This window comes from Antechinus flavipes, chromosome 3 (genome assembly GCF_016432865.1).
Source record: "Antechinus flavipes isolate AdamAnt ecotype Samford, QLD, Australia chromosome 3, AdamAnt_v2, whole genome shotgun sequence".
Taxonomy (NCBI): Eukaryota; Metazoa; Chordata; class Mammalia; order Dasyuromorphia; family Dasyuridae; genus Antechinus; species Antechinus flavipes.
In genome coordinates this window covers 487219753-487241832 of record NC_067400.1, presented here as the reverse complement: position 1 = coordinate 487241832, position 22080 = coordinate 487219753, and the positions used below count along the sequence as shown (strand labels likewise).

The 22080-nt window shown below is 31.7% G+C and overlaps 1 protein-coding gene across 7 annotated transcripts in view; it reads right to left on the bottom strand.

The window, feature by feature from the left end:
- CEP295 (centrosomal protein 295) overlaps window positions 1-22080 on the bottom strand; it is a 97349-nt gene that overhangs the window by 61369 nt on the left and 13900 nt on the right. For 6 of the 7 annotated variants that reach the window (XM_051986823.1, XM_051986819.1, XM_051986820.1 and 3 more), the window contains exons 5-15: window positions 19024-19117; window positions 16964-17008; window positions 9882-9992; window positions 8849-8968; window positions 7580-7720; window positions 5746-5929; window positions 5348-5515; window positions 3981-4205; window positions 1674-1787; window positions 1334-1425; window positions 138-365 (exon numbers count right to left, since the gene is read on the bottom strand). In XM_051986823.1, the coding sequence (XP_051842783.1) occupies window positions 138-365; window positions 1334-1425; window positions 1674-1787; window positions 3981-4205; window positions 5348-5515; window positions 5746-5929; window positions 7580-7720; window positions 8849-8968; window positions 9882-9992; window positions 16964-17008; window positions 19024-19117 (1522 nt within the window). The remainder of the gene's footprint in view (window positions 1-137; window positions 366-1333; window positions 1426-1673; window positions 1788-3980; window positions 4206-5347; window positions 5516-5745; window positions 5930-7579; window positions 7721-8848; window positions 8969-9881; window positions 9993-16963; window positions 17009-19023; window positions 19118-22080) is intronic. The other variant, XM_051986825.1, reaches the window with a different exon arrangement.

The following is a 22080-nucleotide window of genomic DNA, read 5'->3' as shown; positions in this document are numbered from 1 at the left end:
AAAAAATTTAAGTCATATTAATGTAACTGTTCTGACAATTTTCAAAGTTTTCCATGTTTTTAAGAGTATAGAGTAAATATACTAAATAAAAAAGTATATTTAAATATACTTAAGAATCTGAAAGAAATTTTTTTTACTAAATGCTGAGGGACCACAGAGGCTTCTTTCTTCCACTGGTCCACAAAAGGATAAGATTTCATATATCTTAAATAAAACTGCTGAATTCTTTCTTTTATTTTTTTCCTCTCAAGTTCTAGTTGAGTCTTTCGAGCTTTTAGGCATTCACTCTCCAGTCTTATTCTCTGTTGTTCAATCTGTCTAATTAATGCCAGCTGTTTTTGCTTTTGTTGTTCAAGTTTCATCATCTAAGAAACAAAAAGAAACAGTCATAAATTTCTTTAAAGCACAAAGTGATGCTCATTACATCATTAAAAAATTAAAGAGGAATCAATTTACAAAAGAGTAACCAAACTGAAATTATTACAGCCTTTATTAATATATTCTAAAGATATGATCACTATTCTGAAATGACAAGAATACTTAATATATCCTAAATATGTGTTTACTAATATTAAAAAAAAGTTAATTCTCAATTTGGTCTGAAATGTCTTCACTAATTTTCTGTTTAAAGCCATATTTCACACAAAAAGAAAATACAAACTATAAAAGAAATACTGAAGCAATCAAATGAATTAATTTCTAAATGTGTGCCTCATAGGGACTTTGTACTACAAACATCTCCAAATTCATGTTTCTAGAAACTTGGTTCATATGATTCCTTTCTTCAAATTTAAAAAGAAAAAACCTACACATATTATATAAAACAAAAGTCATCTTCCTCTATTAAGTTTAATGCAAAAACAAAATGGCTATCAAAGGTAAATGACAAAGATGGAAAATGTACACACAAGATTTAATTTCCTCCCATTTTCCTGCAACTCAGGTAATTTTAATAAAGTTAAATGAGATTGGGATATAGTACACTATATTATGACAGCAAAACAGCCACATTTAACAAGTACTGATTCACCTATTATCTACAAAATTAAAAGTTAAATGACTTTCGTCCTTAAGGAACTTCAAACTTAGTGGGAAACACTCAAATAATTAAAATACAAAAAGAATAAAGAGAGGAAAGTTATGTCATACAAATTGAAGTGAGATTGAAATTCAGAGGAAAGTTCAAGAAGGTGGGGAAGATAAGGTTAATCATGGCAGAGAGCAAGAGAAGTACCACAGGAATCTCTTAAAAGGGTCAAAAATCAAGACAAATATACAGCTAAGTAATATTACAATCAAAGATGAAAAAACTAAAAGAATTTCCAAAAAGTACCTGTTTTTGTCTGTCTGTAGCCTCTTCATGAGGATCAAGTAGAACCGACTTTTCATCTACCTGGGAAATTTCACTTTCAGATGATTCTAAGCCTTCTCAAAACAAGAAATGGATTTGAATTTTAAAATTTTTATATTTTCATAATACTTTTCCATCAAATCTTTATCATTTAGCACAATATGTGACATATGCTAGATAGTTAAATGCATATTCCCTTTTCTTTTATTATTCACAAGTGATTTATTTCATAGATCAATATATAATAAGTTAACTAGGGAAATTAAAAGGTGTTAAAATTAATCTAAAGTATAACTAAGGACTCTGAAGAAAACAAAATTACCTTTGTTGTTTCCAGATTCTGTAAGGTTTTTGCATGGCTGTTCTTTTCTGAGATCTGTTTCCAACTCAGTTTTGAATGTTTCACCTCCAAGGCCACTAAGTTGTTTTGTTTCACCTTCAAAAGCAAATAATATTGGATGTAATAACTAACCCAATATTATTATTCAAGTCTAAATATAAACAAAGCCAAAGAAAATGCTTAAATTTTTTACAGGGGATTTTGATTTGTAAAACCTGGAGATAATTCTTTCTAAACAGATTTCCAAATGCTGGGAAATACTCCCAAATTCTAGGGCTGGAGAAGATAAAGTGAAACAATGGGCAAAATTATCTGATCTTTCTAATGGGTAAGTTTAATATAGTAGAAAGAGGCCTGGATCTGGAGCAAAGGCCTTGAGGTCAAAGCCTTCCTTTCACATACTACTTAGGTGAGCCAGAGCAAGTGACTTAAAACTTCCCTGTATCCCAGTTTCTTAAAAAATGAGAAGAGTTGGACTAAATAATCCACATTTTAAAAAAACTACAAAGTTAAATCAAAATAAAAGCAAAGCTAGCAAGGCAAGTTCGCTCTGATAGTGAATGAAATTTAGCAATTATCAAATCTGAAATATTTGGCAGAAACTTATGATATAGATCACTGTTGCATATGAATGTGAGGAGTATAAATAGTCTATACTGAAATTTTAAAAAATCATAAAATAAGTTGTATCTCCCAACACCATTCATTAAAAAAAAAAAAAACTGTTTTAAAAAAAGAAATAAATTGAGAATGATTATCAGTAATTATTTGAAATATTCAGCAATTATATGTTACTATCTTAAATTTTTAGTTGTCTCATCTAAGTGAAACAGTATCAACTTGAGAAATAAAATCATTTTACCATAAACAGCTGAGTTATGAAAAGAGAAATTCCACAAGAGGATTTTGTAGTACTAAATCAATGAATATAAGTAGAGCCCACATAAGCATTAGAAACCCAGAAACAAAGAAAAAAGCACAAATCAAAACCAAAACAAACAAAAACTATTTTCTAAACCTGCAAAAGATATCTCTCAAAAGATGATCCCCTGGTCAAAATTATTTTCACAATAACATTAGGACTTTATTTGCCTTTTAGAATATTCCTTCCCTGCTCAACTATTTATGTTAAATAGATTTTTTTTTAAATTTATTTCAACAAAGACAATAGTTTTGAGCACAGTCTTTCATATGGTAGACTTTTAATAATTTTTATTTGGTTTTGATCACATTTTAATTCAGTCTGTCTTTTTTCCTCAAACAAAAATACTTACTGAATATTTTGTATAAGGTATTGGGCTAAGCAGTAGAGATACAAGAATGATATGATCCCAAGCTTAAAATTTTACATTATAATGGGGAGAGACAATACACATACATAAATAACCTTCATATAATACAGAAAGGTCATAAAATTAGTAAAAAATATTATGAAATATAAAGAAAAAATACTGAATGCAATGTGGCCAGGGAGTTTCCAATTTGTTCATGCATAAGAAGGGGAAATCTTAATATATCTTCTATTTGTCTTACAGAGATGTCATAAGGATTAAATGAAGTGAGTTTTATGAAAGCACTTTAAAGTGCAAAAAACTATGCAAATAAATGTTATCATTAATATAGAATATCTATAGAATTTAAAGTATCTACCCTTCCCCCAGTCCATTTCTTTTGACAGTATACAGACTCTACCATACTGGTCTCTGTATAGTGTCTCCACATTACTTACCAGGAATTGAGGACCCTTAAGGAATAGTAGCTTTGTATGAGATAAAGACCAGATGAGTTGATGATCTGTATTAAGATTTACAATGCAGAATAGGGAACTAACCAATTATGTCAAAAACAATGACAAATAAAAGGTTTAAAAATGGGAAGTGGGAGGGGGAAGGGGGAGTCAAATAATTTCTCTGCCACAAAGGAGAAGGAATAAACACTACATAATTATTAGATTAAAAGTATCTTTTCAATAAGAATCCCAGTATTTATGTCCTAATCTACTTCAATACAAGATTGACATAGGAGTTCGAGGGGTGGGTGTGAAAAATTAAAGAAAAAAGAGATTGACTCAAAAAGCTACTATCTTACTAAAATGAGGAAAAAAGAACCTTTCTAATGCTAAGTCCACTATTAAACTTAAGCAACTTTCTGGGCCTCAGATTTTTCATCAGTAACTTAGAATAACACCCCCCTATCTGGGTAAATATGGATTTTGAAGTATGATAATAATATACATAATCTAAAAAAGTTGTAGGTGTTGGATTAACATGTAATACTAGAGAACAATACCTTGTTCTGTTGTATGTTCTGATTTATCCAGTGGTTTTTCTTCACTGACAAGTGTTCCTGTCTCTATTGTCTCACTTTCACCATCAACAAAATTTTTAGGCATTTCATTTTCATCTTCGGAAGTGTACTTATTTGCCCACTGAGATCTCTGGCTCTGAATTCTGTCTAATAATTTTTTTAATACAGTTTTTGAAGGTGCATGATGGGTCTCCTGTGCCAATGGAGCTAAGAAAAAAAATTAAACACAAAATTGAAATCACATTACATTTATAATCATTGATCAGCTGCTACAAAACACTAAACCGAAAAAATAATTATTATGGCCTTTGTTCTCTTTAATTTCTTTTCTTCATTACCACTTTTACATTGCTAGTTTAATAAATATTAGTTTTTTTAACCAGTTATAATAAAATTCACTGCATTACAGTGTACCAGACTATTCTCGAGTTTAAAAAGAACACAATCAAGCTTGAAGAAACTATTAAGTTTAAATTAATTCTCAGACCTGAAAACCTATGTAACTTGAAAAATTTTGGGATAGAATCAACAAGTATGCAAGAATACTAGTTGATAGGATGCAAAAGTCTCTGTTACCAAGGATTCTTATAAACAATATGCATGTATCATCTGTATTTACCTTTTTCTATAAAACATACAGAAAGGGACACCTATGTATAAATAAAAACCTCAAAGTAAACACAGAGATGTTAGAGCATTAACACATGTAGGGGAATAGGGAGCAGAATGATAGAAAGACTGTGAAGAAGGTAGTTGCTCAGCATTATAGGTACAAAGGTCCAAAAGTATAAAGGAACAGAAACAGGATACAGAACACCATACATGAGAAACAGCAATGCCAGTTTGAATTGACCACAGGGAGAGGGAAGGAAAGTTATATATAATAAAGCTAGATAGGTTGTATCCAGGTTGTGAAGGTTCTTAAAAGACAAACAAAAAGATTTATCTTAGATGCAACAGAACTAAGAAAATAGCAGCAGTTATAAGGATGATGACTGAAAAGGGCAGAGACTTGAAGCCAGAAGACCAATTAAAAGGCCTAAGAGTTCAGATAAGAGGTAACGAGAGCCAATACTAGGATGATGTCTGTGCATGGAGAAAAAAGGATATGGATTTGAGATGTTGCAGAGGGAGAAACAGAAAAGAGTCAGTAGTTAAGAGTGCAATAAAATGGAAATATCTTCACCATCAAATAATCAATGGACAGATTTTAAGGCCTCAATATCGATAAAGCACTCATTTTTTCTTTGTGACATACCAAACACAGAAATTACTATTATCTTAAAGTAGTTATTTGAAATGATATAATAATTCTGAATTAAAATAAATTCAGTTTTAGGGTTTCCTACATTTTGTTTCTGTGAGAAATGGAGTTTCTTCTTCCATTCTCTCTTGGTTCTGAATCTCAGATGTGCAGTCTTGCTCCATTGAAAGATCCAGTTCTTCATCCTGCATGAGTTCAGTCACAACTGGCAAAGGCTCTGGCTCTAGTTTCAAAATCAGGTCTCCCTTCACCTCTAAAAAAAAAGAAATTTCAGAAATTTCATTCAATAAGTTTAAAGCCTCCCAAAGAGAAACTAAAAAAAATAAAGACAACAAAAAGCATCTTACATAGTGACACTCTTATTTTAAAAAACTGCCAAAACCTTGTGATTCAAGAAATCTACTTTATTAACAAAATAATAAGCTGTTCTACTTTCTGACTTAAGCATTTTCTTAATACATTTTTAAAACCAAAATATCTTACTCCTGTCTGCATTGTACATATCTTCAAAGGCAAACTCTAGTTCCCTCTGCCAGTCCTCTTTAATTTCCATGCGTTTGTATGGCAGCTCAACCACCTGTGGTGGCATCTGCGCCACATTCTGCCTTCTCCGAGCGAGGTCCACTTGTTGCAGCTGTTCCAGCTCTTTCATTATTTTCTCTCTGTTCTACAAATAAAAATCAAATTAACAAGCATTCAGTTATTTCTAGCCAAACACTTACATTTTAAGTACCATAACTTAAAAAAAAATTTATACGGAAATCTTTGCAATCTTTATTAGCTTTCTTTTATGATTTTACTGAATGAGGGAGCTCCTGATAAGGAATTCCCTTACAAATATCAACACCATCCTTTCAACTTATTGCTGTTTGGGGCACTGAGAAGTAAAGAGACATGTTAGTCAGCTGACAAGTACTTATTATTTTCCCTTTCATTGGAACATGCTTAACCCTAAATCTTTAAACTTTTCCTAATAATATATCCAAAATGCTAAATATCAAAGAATAGTATGCTTTACTCCAGTGAGGGCCTTAAGAGCTTTTTGCTCCTAAATGAACTGGTTCCTAAAGACCATTCTGTTTGTGAGTAGCTTTTCTTACTTTTTTTTTTCAATCACATCTAAAAAAAGATCAAATTATGATTCAATTTTCTTTTAATTAGCTAAAAACTTATTTTCTAGTAAAATAATAAGGCACATAACTGAAGTTAATGGATGTACAATTGTTCATGAATGACCAATATTTTGATTTATTAATGAGGTATCTAATTCTTAAATCACTGAACAATATGGAGGAGACAGAAAAAAATATAAGTCTATTTTAAATGGTATTTCATTAACTCAAAAAAAGATTTAGAATAAACAGTAGTTAACTATATTGAATGATTATTACTAAGTTCCAGGAATAACATATCTTTTTTTTTTTTTTGGTTTACTAAAAACTTATAATAGAACAAAAGTGAATATTTAAAGAAGGCAAGATTCAGTCCAAGAATAAAGAATGAATTTTTCACAACTAGGCATTCCATACCTCCACCAAAAGTAGATACTCCTGAAGGGAAGCCTTTAAAAAAAGACTAAATAATTATTCTACCTGTGGAAAGTAAATTCTGTTCAGGTATGAGATGAGACTCACTGACCACTGAATTCCTATTCTGCAATTTTGTAGTTATTCTGCATAAAGCTTTAATAAAATAAAATAAAACCATCCCAAAATATTAAAAAAAAATCTATTTCCAAAGAAAAATACCTAAAACACTTAAGCAGTATAAAAAATTTAAATCCATAAAATTACCAACAGTATGTATTATTTCTAAGCCTGTAATTTCAACAATTAGCAGGCACACAGTACTATATTATCAAGGAAAATTTTCTAAATCCTCTAGATTCCTAAAACCAGTTTTCACACTTCTAATATTACTTACAAAATATTTCTGGATATTGTCAGATAAATAAGAGAAGAATATAAATAATTCTTTTTTTGGTTTTAAATCCCAAGAATGAAAAAAAAAAAAAAAAACACAACACTAATTTTTAAAAAAGTTTTCAATTAACTTCTCTTGTAACATGACATTTTTCTGATCTATATGTTGAAATTTAATTATAGTCACTATTAGTAAATATGTATGGAATGCCAGAGGCAAACAAAAATGGGCTATTTAATTTGTAATCAGAAGAGGTAAGAATAGAAACGACATCACTATAACATCCTCTGTACTCCCTTAATTTCAACCCATTTATTATTCATTTTGCTATGCTAAATATTTCTATTACTGGTCTTCATATTTATCACCTGGAAAACAGTTGTATTTTGCTTACTTTAGCCAAATGAACCTTTCTCATAGCATGAATTCCTCGTATGTGAGCCTTTTCAAGCTGTTCTCTCTTTTCTTGGATTGCTTCTTTCTGTAGTTTCTCCAACCTCTTTGTTTCTTCTTCAGCAGCCAAATGAGGATCTGGCTAGCAGTCAATCAACAATATTTTATACAAAACACACACACACACACACACACACACACACACACACACACACACAAGATTAATATCTTTCTTTTAGTTACTATAAAATTAGGGTAAAAATGATCAGATATGTGGATTAATAGCACACAACTTAAAAACGTGATTAAGAAACTTTTTTCTTCAATATTTTTTGTATCAATATCAAAATCATCATGACAGCATACTTAATTATGCAATTAAGTTATAATGTTTGTGATAATATTTTCCAGTCTTGTATAACACTCTCCCTATTATTATACTCTACAATCCAAAATGGCCTTTACTGTTCTGATTGCAAACTCCAGTTCCCATCTTTATGCATTTGCATGACTCTCTCACATGTCTCAAACTTGTTTCCATCCCTGCCTTTTGAATTCCTAGTTATCATGAAGACTTGGGCCAATGGTACATTCTGGATGAGACCTTTCCTGATCCTGCCAACGATATTTTCAAAATATTTGCTATTTAACTACTTTTTATTTGCATTTTTTCGTCTTATATTTATTCTGCAGACAATAAATAAAGATAGAAAATATATACTGCAAAGATGCAATTAAGTTTTATTATTATTTTTATAGCACTTTTAATGTTGCAAAAATGTTTCACTTCTTTTTAAATGATATAAATTATATTTCAGTAGAAAAATTCTTTTGATAAAACATAAATGTGCAATAACTCACCTGGATACCTTAAAAACCTCAAATAAAAAGTAAACAGAAAGTTTTCTGTCATATTAATATAATACACATGATAATATAATATTAATATAACATTATATGTATTATTAATATATATTATTAATACAGTAAGGCCACTGATCTCTATAAATAAATAAGTCTTTTGAAAAGTTTAAATTTTGAAATTCTATAATGACATTATTTTGATGGCTATGCAATGTCAGAAAACATTTAATTTTAAAAATGGAATTAACCTTAGCTATTTGAATTATTCAAGCTCTGTAATCAATCAGTATACTACATTTTGAACTAAAAGAAAAAGTAGTCCTCCATCAATCAATAGACATTACATTAAACACCAAGATAAAGTAAATAATTCTAGGGTATTATAAGCAAATAAAAAATATATCACCTGCTGTACTTCCATCTCTCTCTCCACAGTTGGTTCAAAATTGTAAGTGGAACAAGTAGTAATAGTACTAGTACAAGTAGTAGTACTAGTAATCTTAGAAATTTGCTTCAATTGAAGGTTCTAAAAAATTGAACATAAAAAAATTTTGCAAAGTGAAAGGCATTAGTAATGGTATAGACAAAAATAGTTTTGTACTTTAATAAGTTACAATATAGCCCCCCAAAGAACTGAAAATTGGCTTATATATCTGAAATTATTGTTCTACCAAAAAGAAGAAACTTAAAGGTTAGAAAAAGGTTTTTAACAAAATTCTCTAGTATCTCAAGTATTTTACAGGAGATCTAAATGAAAACAGTACCTCCCTATTTTATTCCCATTCACTTTTAAGCTTCAAAACAGTCCAGCGTAGTAGAAAGAACACTGAATTTGGAGTTGGATGATTAAGATCTCCTACTTATTTAAATGTGTGACCACAAGTAATTCTCTCTTTAGGTATCAGTTTTCTCCTTTGTAAAATTGGTCTAAACAACTTCTAATACCTAATATTCCTTCTACCTTTTAATCTATATCCCCCTAAGACACATCATCCAATAAAAAAGGATATTCATTATTTAATTCATAAGAAAATAGTAAACATACTATTATATATTATTACTTAAATGAGAAGAGAAAGCTGAAGAGTAAATGTATTGTATTGTCAAATAAGAAGGGGTCAATGTAATTTATCATCATAGTTTAAAGAACTAAGATGAATTCTGGGATAGTGGCAAGTAGCCATGTTGTTCTAATTTCAGAATATTACCCTAAAATAGGATAGAAAAATTTATGATATGCCTTCTTATACTGCCCTATTTTGTTTGATAGAATGAATAGAACCATTATGTATCTTCTATACAATTATAAAACATTTTAAAATATTTTTTCAATGACCACAACCCATGCTTGCTAGGTTATTTAAATTTTACAATCTCATAATATTAGAAGCCAAAGTAATCATTTATTGGAGCCTATAAATAAGCATTAAGTCAATCACCTGCTCTACATCCTTCTCCTCGTTTATGACACTTGGGCCAAGATGATGATAAGTAGGAGGATTACTAGCAGTGTTGCTCTTTAATGTAGAAATTCCCTTTACTTGAACATTCTGAAAAAATAAAAACAATTTGTTGAGACAAAAACATTATTAAAAAATGGAGGGGAAAAAATTCTGCATTTTAGCAAGTTACCATGTGGTTCAATAAAACCAATTATTTGGTTATCCATTTAAAAATTTGTTCCAAAGGAAAATTTGATCTCTATAAATTACAATACCACTTTTATTTTTAAAAATTCTCTATGCAGTACATTTTCTAGGAGATTCAAAGAAGACAATGGTATCATATAGAACATTGGAAAGAGCATGGATCTGAAGTTAGGGACCCTTGATGCAACTCTTACCTTTACCACTTACTCCTGAACAAATCCCTTAATATTTTATTTACCATCTCTGGGCTTAATTTTCCTTAATTTATAAAATGACACTCTAAAACCTATATACACATAATAAATTCACTTTCATTCATCTAAGTTTCTCTTACAGGACAGCTTAACATAGCAGAAAGAGTAAAGCTTAGAATAGGCAGAATAAAGAAACTAAAATCTGGCTCTGCTATTTAAAACTATGTTTACCCTAATCAAATCACTTCCTCTCTCTACTGAACCATAAAATGAAGGAGTTGGATGAGATGATCTTTAAGTTCCCTTCTAACTCAAATATAATAACCATTTAAATCTATTATACATTAAAGTGTGCAGATTACCTGTCATCCAGACTAAAATTAAAAAGAACATCTCTTATGCCTTCCTATTTCTTTAGAAATTAAAAGCAATATAGCGGAATGCATAGAGCAGGCCCTATAGTCAGACACATCTGGGTTCAACTACTACCTCTGACACAAATTGATTACATAATCTTTGGAAACTCAACCTCTCAATGCTTGAAAAACTCAATAATTGAATGTTGAAGAGCAACTGTCCCTAAAGTGGCAAAAGGAATTTCCTTAGACTTTTCCCATGGCAATAAAATACCACAAGGCAGGTCCCATAACTAAAAAAATCCAAAGGATCAAAAAACAGAACATGCATTGCTGCATGTATGAGAAAAGAAATGAGAACAGAAAACCTACAACAAGAAAAGAAAAAGAACTGCATTACAAAATACTGAAACTGCCAGCATAATTCATTTAAAACATTTAAGGATCTGTGCCAAGTACCACTGTACTGTCCTAGTTTTACAAAGTAACACCTCCCAAACTAAGACAGAGAAAATTATGGTTTATGCCTCTGTTGGAATCCTTACTAACTGCTAACTAATTAGAGTTGATCTGATCTTACAAGAAGATGTTTTGGGCAGAACCTGAAACAAGGTACTAAGTAGAACTAATTAATACAAGGTTTGTGTTTACACCTTTACTCATTGGAGTCCACAAGTATGCCAGCTTCACAAAGTAAACTTTGTAACTTTGTGAGTTCACACCTCCCTTGAAGCTTCTTTGGGCCAGAGAGCACTATGGGAGAAAACCCATAATCCCTCTCTCTCGTATCCCACAATTCCTCCCTCTTGTATAAAAGAAACAGACGGAGGCTCTCGATCAGATTTCACCGGAATGACATGAAGAGTGGAGCTGGCTGGAGGCTGAAGAAAGCAGAGGCAGAGGCTGAAGGACCAGATCTTTGGATTTGGCGACATTCGGAGAGAGCTCTTGGAACCAAGCAGAGAGATAGACCTCTAAGCTAACTGGGCTATATTGGAGATAATAAAAGATCTGAACTTTTATCACCTAGCTGCATTTGGGAAGAAGATCACCACATGCCTCCATCTAAACTTTTTTATTTCGTCCTAACAAAAAAAAAAAAAAAAAAGCATTTTTCTGAATTTTTTAAAAGCATTTTTTTTCAAGATTTTTCTAATGGTTATAACTTTCCAAAGCCTCCTATGGTTATTTAGGATTTGAAATCTAAAAATATTATATATCCTTTTCTTTACTCACTCAAAATGATGAAAAATAGAAAAGCTAAGTCTTTACTATAGAAATTCTTATTTGAAGATTGGAGAAATAAATAATTCTGTACTCTATATAGTTCAAGATGATAGAAATACTTGTTTCAGAAAGAAATATTTTAAAGCTTCATGAATTACCACAAAGCGATTAATTAGTATTTCATACAGGTATATATTAATACCTGTTTACTATCCTCTGAAATCCGTTAGTTATTATCTAATAATGATAATGCCTCCCAATCATATATGTTTATTCCTATGTTCCACTTATTATTGTTTAACTAAAAGAGCTTCCATTTATCAAAATCTATTGCATATAAAAGTTCATTCATAACTAGTCAATCAGATTCAGATTTTAAAAGCCTCACTACCATCAAAGAATGCGCAGACATACTCTATCCTCATGTGGTAGTGAAAAAAAAGAATGAAGGCTGACTCTTGTCACTATCATCTATATGACCTTGAAAAAGTCACCCAATCTCTTGAGCCCTCAACTGTCCATCTATAAAATGGAGTTAATCTAGTTTACCTCATCATTGTTGTAAGGATCAAACAAGATAACATGCTTATCACCTCCAAAATGGAGTTCATTATCTTTCCCTTTATATCTGCCCTTTCCTCCAATTTCTCTATTGGTATAAAGACCACCAATCTCCCAAGCATCAAGTTCAAAGCTTATCTTTGACTGGTCTTTTCTTATCTAATTATTAACTATTATTAACTTATTATTAAATTATTAATTATTAACTATTGAAAGAAGTAGAGGGTGTACAGAAGATGAGAAAGAACAAAGATTTGAGCAGAAAACGAAAGGTATCTGACAAGTCAGAAGGGAACCTATATCTGTTTCAGGAGGTTGAGGTTAGACGACTGAATCAGAGGAAAATGGAAAAAAGCACAGTGTACAACCAAAGCCAAGTAACTAATTTCTTCCAAAAGGATCAAACTGGACTGTCTAAAAGAAAAGAAGCTTGTGCTTCAAGAAATAAAGATATGTTCTCGGATCACAAATATAGAGCCAAAAAAATCCTTAGGGGCAACCTAGTCCAACAATCTTCTTTTAACCAGGTGTTAAGGCCAACAAAAATTAAGTGATTTACCCAAGACCATATACACAAGTAAGGGATAATTAATATAGAATGTACATTCAGGTCCTCTATCTCCAAAGCTGTTCCAACCCACCTCCAGGAAAGGGATGCCAGATGAGATATCCCACAATAAGAATCAGAAGAAGAGATTAAAAGCATCTTGGATTGCTGATGAATAGAGGAAATTACTAATTGGTATAATAACAGAAAAGTCAGACTATGACAGTGAATATCTAATCAATATGAAGGCTCAATTCCCTGAGAATGGTGGCAAGAATGGAGAGGATAGATAAGCCATAAAGTAATTTAGAAAACTGGGGAAAATGAAGTGGAGTTCAGGAAATAAAAGCAATGGGGATTAGGGAGAGAGGGTAGTATAATCATGTTATATAGATGTTAAAAAAGAATACAGAAATGAGGGAGAAGAGAAAACAAGGAATATTACTATTCTCCTTTTGGCTCTCTTGAGTCAGGTGAAAAAGGAGAAGCAGCAGCCTGGAGTGGAGAGAACTTATATATTTTAGAGGTTACCCACATTTTGGCTAAACTGAGCAGATGGAATAAATTCTGGTTTCAAGGTTTAAAGACATAGGATGATTTATCAAGGAGTACAGGAATGAATAGGCTGTGAGTGAAATAAAAAGGTTACTGGGAGGTAGTGGTTTAAAATCCAGGAAATAAGTATAGGATATAGTAATTCCCCCCTCTACTGCCATTTAAAGAATTAAAATTAGTTCAATGCAATTATTACTTGAAAAACTGAATTTACAAATAGAAATTAAAAGGTAATCTTTTTTTAATCAAGAAAGCTTTTTTTTTCCCTACAAAGTAATCCATGTTGAAATCTCTTTAGTTATAATCTCTATCAGTGAATTTAATTTATAGAATTTATATTACATTATTCAAAGTTAAGTTATTAATGGTCACTGTCTCAGGAAAAGATCTCCAAATACTCTTATTTGTAGAAATCAGTACCATGGGAGCTATAAGAACTTCACAGTAAAATCCATAGCTACTCAAGAGATTGTTCTAGTAATTCATATAGGAAAAATAAAATGCATAAAGAATGCACATCACTCATACTATGAAGCTAAATGTAATTCTTTTTAGTCCATCAATGTATATATCTATTTGGACAGAAACACAATACATCAGTTCCAAAACTGAATATATAGGTTGGATGTTATTGATGAAATTGTATGACATCTTCATTGACCCTAAGCTGATGTCAACGTCTTATGTTTTTAACACTAATATTCTTCTAGTCATTTTACACAGCTGAGAATCTTAGGTGTAAGCAATGGCATCCTACAGTAACTTGCATACAAAAAAATGGCATAAAAGACATCAAGAATACATATTGAGTAGAAAAGAAAATGGGGCAAAATATTAACCATAACACCAAGATTGGGAAAGGGGGAAGGGAGAAGAGGTGTTATCTCCATTTTATAGATGAGGAAACTGAGGCAAGTAAATGATTTATCCAAGGTCTTAGAACCTCTAAGTGTCTAAGAACAAACAAATTTAGCTTTTCCTGATTCATGGCCCAGTACTACCCAGCATGCATTAAAAGCAAGAAATAAGATATATGACATGACTTACTCTCATGCATGAACCATTAAGACCTAAAGTAAAAACGAGCAATTGTTCTACTACAGTTCTAGAGAACTGCTGAGGATACCAAGAAATTAAATGATTTGTCCAACTAAGTAGATTTACTCTGGCAGATTTATGGAAGGGAATAAATAAGAATCAAAGATTGAAAAGGCAAGGATGAATTGTCATCTACTGGTAGAGAGAATCTTACACTAATGAGATCATCAACAAATCACAGATAGTAATATTAGCATAATTATTTTGCAAAGTGAGTGTACTATTTAAAAATAAGTAGCTATATGTATGTTTATGTATATTTATATCTACAACTTTAAAATATTAAAAACAGATCATAAACATGCTGCTTTGAACCTGAAAAGGTAGTTAAATAAAAATTGGAGTTAAAGTTAATTCCACATAATATTTCTATTTAGTTATATGGAAGCCAGGCACAGTCAGGTAGATTTGAGTTCAAATTCTGAATCTGAGGCTTATTACAAGTGAGGTGATCTCACGCAGATCACAACTTTTCTCAGCTGTAAAAAGGGGATTAAAAATAGCAACTACCTTTCAGTATTGTTGTGAAGATTAAATAAGCTTCTATTAAGTGCTTAGCCCAGGGCCTAGCACATAGCTGGCTCTATATAAATGTGGCTTCCCTTTTCTTTCCTCTAAACAGTTATTCACACCTATATGTGCAACATAAAAATATTTACAGAAAGGCCATTTTATGTAAAATTCCTCCAGGCTTTCAGTCTCAGTTTGGCTTTAGAGACAATCTCCCTAGTATTAACCAAAGGCTGGTCAGCACCAAGTAGATATCAACAAAAACAGCAAAAAAGAGGAACAAATTAAACCCCCAAAAAGAAAGAAGGCAGAAAAGAAGAAAAGATCTCACAGCAAAAGAATGCTTTTATTGAGTGTCTGACAAAGTATCTCTAAAGAAAATCTGAAAAAGAAATTCCAAAAAATAATCTAAATGCTGATAGTATCACACAAATAAAAAATTTTAGCTTCCCAATGAGATCACTGGAAGAAAAGCAATCATTTGCATATACAAATTTTGGTGTTTTTAAATAAACCAAAATATGTATTATTTACTAGAAAGTCACAATACATCTGTATCTTTTTGTTATACACAATTTTAATGCTTAAAAACAGATAATAAAGGAAAGTCTGTTATAAGTCAGAACTCTGAACTTGAAACAAGGTGCTAATTGGTTATCTAATTTAGCATGGTTCAGTATGGTTGATTGAATCTTACAACAAATAAGGGTTTCCTAATGATATAATGATTGATTAATACTCAGTGTGGAGCATATAAGCAGGGACTGAGAGCCAGAGAGAAGCTTTCAGAGGGCAGAGAAGACAGGAGGGAGCTCAAGCTCTCAGAACCAAGGACAGATATTCATTCAATCTTCAGTCAGGCCACTGGTGGCAGGCTCTCCTCTTGCATTTCTCCACTGAGACCAAGACCAGACTGAAAGGCTCTCCAGAAAGCTGCCCAGCCCCAGGAAGGAGATAATAAAGAATCTGGACTATAAGAAATTTAACTAGGCCCCAGGAAAGGAGAGAAGACTTTTAAAGAGATAATAAAGGATTTGGATTTTAACCCCTAGCCACTCTTGTTGTGATTACTGAGCTGAAAAGAAGGCTGCTCCCAGAGACCCCAAGAAAACATTACTAAAGTCCACTGCTTTATAAATTTGTAACTGACAGACCTGTAGTAAAAATAGAGACTTGTAAACTGCAAACTGAGGAAAATTCTGTACTTATCACTACCATTCAAATCAATGCCTTGAAATTTGGGAATATTGAAATACTAACATTATAAAGAATCCCAAAACAAAAAAATAGATTTCAAATGATTAATTCATATATTTTGAAGGCAGCTATATCTGATAGAACAACAAATTGCAAATGAAGCAATTAAAACTTATAAGATACCACCTCAGAAAATTCTAGGAAATGGATGAGAATGAGCAAGGAATAGTAAACAGTCATCTTTATTATACTTTTTCAAAAACATGGTATCCTAAGTCTCCTAAAAAAATCTTCTTGAAAACTTCCCCCAAAAAACTCTTCAGAAGTTTATAAAGCTGAAAAAAAGGTGTTACATTATCTTCTAATTTGTTAGAATGAAAATAAGTAGTAATTACTATACTGTTACATATGGTATCAAATTAAATATAACTATGTGAGTGGTTACTATATTTCCTCATTTTAACTGATGTACATACATTTTTAAAAGCTACATAATATATGTTTTTTAAAATTATTAAACATAGTGTTTGTTATTTCTAAAAATTCCTAGACATCTTCAGTCAGGACTATTACCTCCCCACATTACCATTGTAGGAAAAATCAAATAGTTCAGTAATTTTGACTTACTGTGCCTTTTCCAGGAAGAGAGTATGTCTTAAGTGTGAGGACAGCCTACAAATAAAAAATCCAGAAATAAATCTTTACTACATGATTACAAAAATAAAACATTTTAAATATGAAATCTAACCATTTCATTTCCTCTTCCACTACATAGAAATATCTTGAGGCTACCTCCTAAGTTATCATATGGTGATTCCTTAAAAACCTTCAGCTAATTTGCCCATGCACATTACATACAGAACATGAATTCTGTATTATCCAGCATGGTTCGGGAGTACTATTCCTTTAATACATTAACAATGCTATAAACTACATGAGATAACATATGCAAAATAGTGAACAGTATTAAAAAATATAAAAAATAATCCTTATAGATATATAAGGAAAGAGATTTTTCTAATTTCATTTACCAGTCTATTTGAGACCCAGCAGCACCTCCAACTCCTTACTCCAATACAATAACCAATGTATGGTGCTATAAACAAAAGTCTATCAGAAGTTTGTGGCTATTTGAATCGACTGGTAACTTATTATATAGATTTAATATAATTGGAACAAACTCTTTCATGGGAAAATTGCCAAAGAATCTTTGTGAATTAGCTATCAGCCTCAGAGATCTTTAAGGATTGTATTGCTCTACTTCTATAACTGGGCTAAGTGCATAACTCTCAATTAACTTCTGTGGTATGACTCTAACAAAAAAATTTAACTATGAGGTGTTTTAGGGTTTTTTTTTGGCAGGAGTAGGGGGGTGTTTTGGGATCCAGATTAGTGACTTGATTGGTGTGAGGAATTTATACTGAGGATACTATAACTGGGCAGACCAGCAACTGTTCTGCAACTATTAAGAAAGCTGTTTGGGACATTGATACTTGTCAGGGAGAGAAGATAACCCAAATCTTCCTAACTCCAAGGCCAGATCTCTAGCAAGTACACTACTCTGCCTAATTTTAACTTATAAAAATATTACAATCTTATGTCCAAATAGTTCATTTTTATATGCATATTAAGAAAGACTTTCACTGTTTCAAGGAAGAGAGGAAAATATATAGCATATTTAAGAATTGACTTTCTTCAAGTTAAGTGTTGAGGCAGTAATTTTTATTATTAAATAATCAGAAACAATAGCCAAACAATCCAGCACCTAGTCATATGTTTATAAATAGATATATATGTACATGCCCAACTTTTCCCTGTAAGACTGAAAAAGCTAAAAGGAAGTAGAAGTTGCATGAAAGGGTGAGGCAGAAGAGAGAACCAGACATCCCATAGATCTGACACAATACAAGATCAACAAGGCACAGTATTTGCACCTTGTTGTTTTTTGTTTGGTTGTTTTTTTTTTTTTTCCTTTCTTGTGTTTTTCCCCCCCTTTTGATCTGATTTTTTTCTTGTGCAGCATAATGAATATGGAAATGTTTAGAAGAATTGTACATGTTTAACCTATATTAGATTGCTTGCTGTCTTGGGAAAGGGGAAAAGAAAAAAGAGGGAGAAAAATTTGGAACACAAGGTTTTGCAAAGGTGAATACTGAAAACTATCTTTGCATGTACTTGAAAAAATAAAACACTTAAAAACAAAAACAAAAATACAAGATCAATTAAAAAACATTTATTAAGTATTTACTATGTACTAGTCACTAAAATAAATGCTGAAGATTCAAAAAGGGGCAAACAATAGTCTCTGCCCTCAAGGAGTTCACAATCTAATATACAATTAAGAAAATAACTTCACAAGACAAAAAGAATGATCCAGAGTCCTGTTTGATCAGAACCATCTCCCTCATTCTCCTCTAATCCGAGTATAATTTCTCCTTCACTTGGATCAGATACACCTCTATTCACATTACAACATAAAAGGCACAGAGTGTTGGCATCAGGGCCCAAGTTTATATCCTGCCTTCCACACTAGTCTTCCTGGGCCTGTTTTTCCTAAATGCAAAATGAAGGGAAAAAACTAAATGGCCTCCGAAGTCTTATCCAGCTTTAGACTTGTGATCCTATGACAGTCTGTGCATACACACACATACATAAACATTTTTAGCTTATGAAATTACACAACTCACCTCAAATGGATCTGGAGGAGGGGGTGGAAGACTTGCAATTTTTGCAGCTCTTTCTTTTTCCTCTAGTAGTACTTTCTTACGAGTTTCTACATACCTTGAGTGAAATAATAGATCATAAATGAATGTTCAAATAATTTTCCACTTGTACCTCATCCACTAACCCCTTCAAATCTTGGACCTGGAATTTCATTAGTGTAAGAAACTTCCAATGTGTAAATTCCCTCTTCTGATACAAAGCTTCAACTTCTTTGTAACTTAAAAGTTAACTGCTTGGGACAGATGAGAGGTTAAGTGACTTGCCCAGGTTCAAACTGCCTATGTTATGCCAGAGACAGGACTGATCTACATGACTCAGACCTCCCTTCTATGCATAATATCATTTTGAGTATCAACTCAAATAATGCAATGGCTTTATCTTTTATATCAAATCAGATGTTTAAGAGAAACAGGCTTTCAAAAGGTTTGAATCTAATTCCTTATGTCACAGTGCCAGAAAACAGTAATATCTTTAACAAGATATCTTTACCTCTTCTATAAAAAAATTTAATCCCTGATGTCATATCATTTCACATCTAGATTGCACTTTACAACTAATTTTACAATTTAAGTATTTACATATGTTATATAATTTAATCTTTATAACAACTTTATGGAGTAGTGAAGACAGACTAACATACTAGGGAACTTAGTTGAAGAAGCCTACCTACCCCAAAGTCAAAACAGCGATAACAGTGCAAGGACTAGAAAAAACTCAAGTTTTTCAAAAATCAGACTAAAAAGAACAAAAGCTGTCAACCATCCTTTCCAAAATAGTACATTCAATTAGATTCAAAATATCAAATATTAGAATACTAATTGAGAGAAAAACAAAATTACAATCAGCAAACATGGAAAAAAGAACTAAAATAATTTATATACATATATAACATATATGTTAAACTATTTATTAATTGTAACAGAACATAACTTGATTTGTTCACAGTGTAATATACTTACCAAAAAAACCTGTGATCTTAGGGTAAGTGTAGTATCCAAATTTAGAGAAGGCAATAGAAGTTCTCTTACATATTTAATATCAGACACACTTGAAACATTATGTTCAGTTTTAGGCAACTGATGTTAAAAGAGACATTCACAGATTAAGTTTTGTCTAGAGGTTTGTGGTAGGATGATGTAAGAATCCAAAACCATGTTAGAAACTAGGAAAATTTAGCCTCAAAAAAGAAAAAAAACTTGGGATCTTGATCTCACAGCTTCCTGCTGCTATTTGAAAGACATATAGAAATGAGATTATACTTGTTCCTTGAGATTCAAAAGGATGAGTTAAGAAGCCACAGAGAGATACAAATACACACAAAAATAATGAGATTATACTTGTTCCTTGAGATTCAAAAGGATGAGTTAAGAAACCACAGAGATACAAATACACACAAAAATAATTCTTAGCTCAATATTAGAAATGTTTTCCTAAATTTCATAATTTTTAAAATTTATTTAAATATACATTTCAATATGAAAACAATTTTTTTTTAAATTTCAGTAGATCTGTGATCTCATCCATACAAGTTTCTGCCAAAGGTAGAGACCACAACCTATTCAGATCTCACATCTTGAAGCTGATCTTTGTGCAACAACAAATTCTTAATGCTCAAGCTAAAAGCCATCTCTGGGTATTTTAATTTTACAGAGATACTGGTGAGCACTCAAGCTATTTATTCCTCACTATAGCTATAAGACCAGTCCAGTTCCTCTTCCAGTCATAATGCTCCCAAATGACCATAATTTTACTACTTATGTTCAGATCATTGCTGCTAGAGTATTAAAGCCTACTCACATTCTCCATCTTCCCATTTCCTTTTGTGTCACTGCAATTCTGATTCTTTTAAAACTGTGGTAAACTCATTATTCCCAGTCAAATAATTTCCACCATAAGATTATACCTTTAAAAAAAAAAAAAAAAAGGAAAGAAAAGAAAAAGGAACCTGCTCTTTCTCCTTCCTACTCAACTACAAACTCATCACTACTGGTCCTATAGATGAAGACCACTCATTGGTCTCTCTATCCAGTTATATATTATAATTTGGACAATCGGCAGTATTCATTTGTTCCTTCCTATTCTATGAGATTACTTTTGATCTCATGTAGGAAACTTAACATTCCATGCATTAGTACAATCAGCACAAAGTTATCGTCACCCAAAGGGAATCTTCTTCCATTTGAATGCTACCCTGGATGTCCTCTCTGATTGTAGCAAACATCCTGAGCTAGTTTATATAGTCCTTGCTTTTAATCTCATTCAGGATTAATGACCAGAGGACCCAAGTTATCTCTATTGTTAATTTAAAATGAAAGTATCTCTTACATAGTTCTGACATACACATGAGTGATACCTTGGGGAACTTTTAAGACTGTATTTTACTCTACCAAATTAGATACTATGATTTTATGTATGTTTTAAACAACAACAACAAAAACAAGCCCAACAGTATCCTGTATTCTTTATTCTTTTTTAGGCAATTGTGTAATTTTTTAAAAAAGGTTTATTTATAGAAAATAATTTTGAAAAATTTCACTATTGGGGGACAGCTAGATGATGCAGTAAGTAGAGCACCAGCCTTAAAGTCAGGAAGACCCGAGTTCAAATGTGACCTCAGACACTTAATACTTCCTAGCTGTGTGACCCTGGGCAAGTCACTTAATCCTAATTGTCTGGGGAGTGGGGGGAGAAATAAACAATCCTTCACTATTGGTTTCTCTTATTTTCATCAACAATTCTTAATATATACAGATTTTTTAAAAGAATGATTGACTGCCACTTGCCACTCACTGTACATGTTAAAACAGTCTAAACGGTAGCTTAACTCATTGGGGATGTTGTACATGACCTTTTAAAAAGTCTTTCCTAATTCTGATATTTTAGGAATAAGAACACTGAATGACTAAAATACAATTAAACAAGTATGAATCTCTGTTGTGAAGACATAAAGACAAATCACTTTGGAAGTATGCCCCATAAATCCTAAACTGTTCATAAACATCTACCCCAAAGAGATTAAA